A 5,000-nucleotide genomic window follows, 5' to 3' on the forward strand; every position below is an offset into this window, starting at 1 on the left:
CGGTGTTTATTTTTCTTATGATATGAATTTTTCATATACCGTAATACCGGTGAGTATGTACAGTAGCTACACAATGTTGAGAACGCGGCGCTACGTTCCGGCGCACCGCGCGGCGGAACGTAGCGCCGCAGGACACTGTTTGTGAGTTTAGCAGTAGTGATGCACCGATTGTTCGGTAACCGAAATTGTTCGGTAACCGAAATTGTTCGGCCGAAAATGGTAAAAAAACACTTTCAGTGTTCGGTGGAATAAGTGGGGAAAAAAACTAACAATTAATAACGGCTTTGTAAAATAAGGAAATAGACTGGCCGCTCCCGTACCGGTTGCACCACAAACATAAATCGTTGGCCAACCAAAAACTAACCCCATAAGAATTTTACCAACATTCACCAAAACAACATAATGCTGGAAATTAAAAAAAGTTCAGTTTTTTATGTTCAATAAATATTTTCTACCTTGTATTTTTGTAAAAGATCAGTCAGACAACACTTAAAGTGTTTAAGTGTTGTCTGACTGATTCTCTCACTTCATTAGAATCATAAGTGCCGGCCACGCAAACCTGTATTTATACTAGTGTAAACCTGTATTTATACTAGTGTAAACCTGTATTTATACTAGTGTAAACCTGTATTTATACTAGTGTAAACCTGTATTTATACTAGTGTGGGCATTAATGTTTTTCTAGAATATTTCCTCCTCATGACAGTAAAATAGTTCATTCTAAGCCAATTTACTGCAGCAATTCCTTTCCAAATCATTAGAAAATGTGGTTAACACCCAGTTGTGCATGAAAAAAAAAATACCGTGATATACATTTTTGGTCATACCGCCCAGCACTAGCGCCATGACCCAAACCCAACAGGAAGTCGGCCATTTTCAATTAATCGCGTAATTTTGGCGCAATTTATGCCATTTCTTCGACAATTAATATGGCCCGAACCGTAACGTGCACCCAGGTGTGTTATACATCAAAATGTGCGTCTCCATCCTGTGACAACACGCATTACTTTTCTCTTTCAAAAGCGTTACCGTGGCGACGCTAGACGCCAAAAGGCGCGTCCCCCCTTCATCTGATTGGTCCATATTTGATAGTTCCTACTTTCTGCTATAACTTTTGAATGGTTTGACATTAAAAGTCATGGTGGTGTCATCGGACTCGGTTTTGAGTCCTTGACCTTTATTGGTGAAAATTGCACGCACGACGGCCCGTTCATCCGTTCATGGCTGCTTGCAGCTGTAATAAATCCATCTGTTCTCCCCCAGTACTGCGTCCTGTCCCCGGTGAAGTGGTCGGACCTGAGGAAGTCCAAGTCCATGGACCCGGACCTGCACCCGCTGCACCGGGCCCCGGGGGGCGGGGCCTACCAGCCGGAGCTGCTGTCCTCCGGCCTGCTCGGCTCCGCCTCCATGTCCTCTTTCTCTGACGCAGGTAAAGATGCTTATCAGCATCAGCAGCGCTCTTAAGTAAATATGACTAAATGACTAAATATCGTTGTCAACGAACCTTTATCACCTGAGGAAAAAAACTAGAATAAAAAACGAGACTAAAATGGTCCTAGACAATTCTGACTAAAATAAGACTATTTACTATTTACTCTGAAACTGAAACTTGACACGACTTAAAGGAGAATGAACGAGACTAAAACTAATAAAAACTAAAATGATAGCTGGACCCAAAGACTAAAACTAATGTGTCTTCCAGACAAGCTGCTGTCGGCTCGCGTCTTCCCCGACTCCCAGGGCCAGCGGCCCCTGGAGGCCCCCGGGGGCCCGGGGGGCCCGGGGCTGCCCTTCCCCGGGGGCCCGGGGCTGCCCTTCCCCCTGCCGGGGAGCAGCCTGGGCAGGCAGGACTCCCTGAAGGCCCGGGCCCCCGGGCCGGGGGTCGGGGTCGGGGTCGGGGGACTCGGGTCCAGGGGGTTCGAGGTGGACGAGGAAACCAAGAAGAACCAGAACATCATCAACATCGTCAGGGAAGGACAGATCTCGCTGCTGGTAGGAACTTCACCCTCTTCCTCCTCCTCATCATCCTTTCTCCAAATTGTATTTCAACATTAATCTGGACATTTCGACTTTTTTCTCGACATTTCGACTTTTTCAAAAAAAATTCAATTTCGAGAAAAAGTCAAAATGTCGAGAATAAAGTTGAAATTTCGCCTTTTTCTCAACATTTCAACTTTATTCACGAAATTTCAACATTAATCTGGACATTTCGACTTTTTTCTCGACATTTCAACTTTTTTCGAAAAATTTCAATTTTGAGAAAAAAGTCGAAATGTCGAGAATAAAGTTGAAATTTCGCCTTTTTTTTAACATTTCATCTTTATTCACGAAATTTTGACTTTTTACTCGACATATCAACCTTTTTCTCGACATTTCAACTTTTTTCTCGAAATTTCGACTTTTTTCTCGAAGTGCATAATGGAAAAAAAAATCTTCCTCTAAAATATTATTTAAATTTTTCTCCTGCCTGGTCCTAACACTCTTCCGTACTAACAGGATATAAATCTAGAATAAACAGTTTAGAATCCAGAACAAATGTTACACCTAGTATCGTCTCTAAAGCTCGTTGAATCTCCCACCAGAATCGTTGAACATTATTTTATTTCCTTCCGCCCCGCTTGGTCCCTCCAGCCTCACCTGGCGGCCGACAACCTGGAGCTGATCCGGGACGAGGACGGGAACAACCTGCTGCACGTGTCGGCCTCGCAGGGCCACGCCGACTGCCTGCAGCACCTCACCTCGCTGATGGGGGAGGACGGCCTGAACGAGCGCAACGCGCAGCAGCTAACGCCGGCCGGCCTGGGGGTCAAGGTGAGTCCAGAACCGCCGGCCTGGGGGTCAAAGGTCAGTCCAGAACCGCTGGTCTGGGGGTCAAGGTGAGTCCAAACCGCTGGTCTGGGGGTCAAAGGTCAGTCCAGAACCGCTGGTCTGGGGGTCAAAGGTCAGTCCAGAACCGCTGGTCTGGGGGTCAAAGGTCAGTCCAGACCACCAGAACTCGCCCGGGTCCCACGTAGCCGCCGATGGGGGGGTCATTAGGCAAGGCAAGTTTATTTGTTTAGCACAATTCAACACAAAGTGCTTTACATCAACATTAAAAGCGGCAAGACACAATTAAACAGTAAATAAACTCATTGATTTGGTGAATACAGTTACTCAATGAGATCAGGGGACTGTAGTCACGCGGTGACGCTGAAATATAGAGCTGTGTGTCATCGGCATAAGTATGGTAGGAAATGTTGTGATGTTCCATAATCTGAGCTAAATCTGAGCTAATATATATAATCTATACGACTTTATTCTCGTAACGTTACGACTTTATTCTCGTAACGTTACGACTTTATTCTCGTAAAGTTACGACTTTATTCTCGTAACATTACGACTTTATTCTCGTAACATTACGACTTTATTCTCATAACATTACGACTTTATTCTCGTAACATTACGATTTTATTCTCGCAACATTACGACTTTATTCTCGTAATTTTACGACTTTATTCTCGCAACATTACGACTTTATTCTCGTAATTTTACGACTTTATTCTCGCAACATTACGACTTTATTCTCGTAACATTACGGCTTTATTCTCGTAAAGTTACGACTTTATTCTCGTAAAGTTACGACTTTATTCTCGTAACATTACAACTTTATTCTCGTAAAGTTACGACTTTATTCTCGTAATGTTACGACTTTATTCTCGTAAATTTACGACTTTATTCTCGTAACATTACGACTTTATTCTCGTAATTTTACGATTTTATTCTCGCAACATTATGATTTTATACACGTAATTTTACAAATTTATTCTCATATTATTATGACTTTATTCTCGTAATTTCCTATTTTTTTTTGTCTTAGTTTGGCCCTAATACTCCGTCGTAAAAACATATATTGCAGCCAACCTAAATATATTCAGAGTAAACGGAGGCGTTCCCTAATCTGAGCTAGCGGTAGCATATAGATGTTGAATAGAAGCGGTCCGAGAATAGACCCTTGAGGAACTCCACATGTGATCTTGGTTCTCTTAGACTCATGGTTTCCAATTGACTCAAAAAAGGCCCTATCATGCAAGTAAGATTTAAACCATTGAAGCACAGTGCCGGTAAGTCGTTACCCGCATCGTTCCACATGTGTGACCCGGTCTGAAGTTGTTTTCTCTAAAAACGCGGCGTCAGCAGGAAGCAGAGATTCTGGCGTTACAAAGACGTCCGTCTCATCACCGCGGGACTAAAACTTGGCGAGCCAGCCGCCAGAGATGATGAAAACAATCCTTAAGTGTGAAATATGCTTCTGCGACGCCGTGCTGAATCGTTCAGACTTCTCCGTCACTCCATTTGGTCGCGGTGCAGTACCCCCCGCGGCCACTAGTTAGCGATCTTTTTCTGAATGGTTTATCCAACTTTTTCCGGTCACAGTAAATCAAAGAAATAAGGACAACTATTGTGCAAAAAACCAAAACAAAAAAAATCACATATAAACGAAGAAAAGAGCCCTGGAAGTTCACTACTGATTCAAACCGGAAACCGGAAATGCTTCGCTTTCAAACGAACCAATCACAGCGCTCTTGGTCTGCGTGTGCTCGGCATCTCCTCGACGCGTAGTTACAATTTTCAGGAGGTGCACGTCACTGACGGCGCAGGTGACGGCGTGTCCTCTAATTAGAAGCATAATTCAGCCTTTAGCGAGAGCGTTGAGGACGTCCTCCCTCGTGGTCGGGATGTTCCAGACTCCTACGATCCTCCGTTGAAATTAATCCAGACACCGCGGCGCCAGAATCCTCCCAGGCGGCACCGTTAGTGGTTCTGCCCACACGTGACTGTTAGAACGTCAGGTTCTCCTCAGGTATTGATGAATTTGATGAGACGCGTAATCTTATTCCTCTTTTTCTAGCATAGATTTGGTTTGGTTCCAGCTAGGGATGGACATTCCATGAAATTTCCTTCATCAACGATCAGGGAAATTAACGATCAGTTATCGATTAATCATTATGTTTTTCATATTA

At 43.8% G+C, this 5,000-nt stretch overlaps 1 protein-coding gene across 1 annotated transcript in view; it reads left to right on the forward strand.

Moving 5' to 3' along the window:
* The window catches only part of sncaip (synuclein, alpha interacting protein), a 15,428-nt gene that overhangs the window by 2,950 nt on the left and 7,478 nt on the right, over positions 1-5,000 (forward strand). Inside the window, exons 5-7 of the mRNA XM_061730336.1 lie at positions 1,264-1,429; positions 1,703-1,992; positions 2,632-2,811. Coding sequence (XP_061586320.1) covers positions 1,264-1,429; positions 1,703-1,992; positions 2,632-2,811 — 636 coding nt within the window. The remainder of the gene's footprint in view (positions 1-1,263; positions 1,430-1,702; positions 1,993-2,631; positions 2,812-5,000) is intronic.

The sequence above is a fragment of the Cololabis saira genome, chromosome 9, assembly GCF_033807715.1.
Source record: "Cololabis saira isolate AMF1-May2022 chromosome 9, fColSai1.1, whole genome shotgun sequence".
In the NCBI taxonomy this organism is placed as follows: domain Eukaryota; kingdom Metazoa; phylum Chordata; class Actinopteri; order Beloniformes; family Belonidae; genus Cololabis; species Cololabis saira.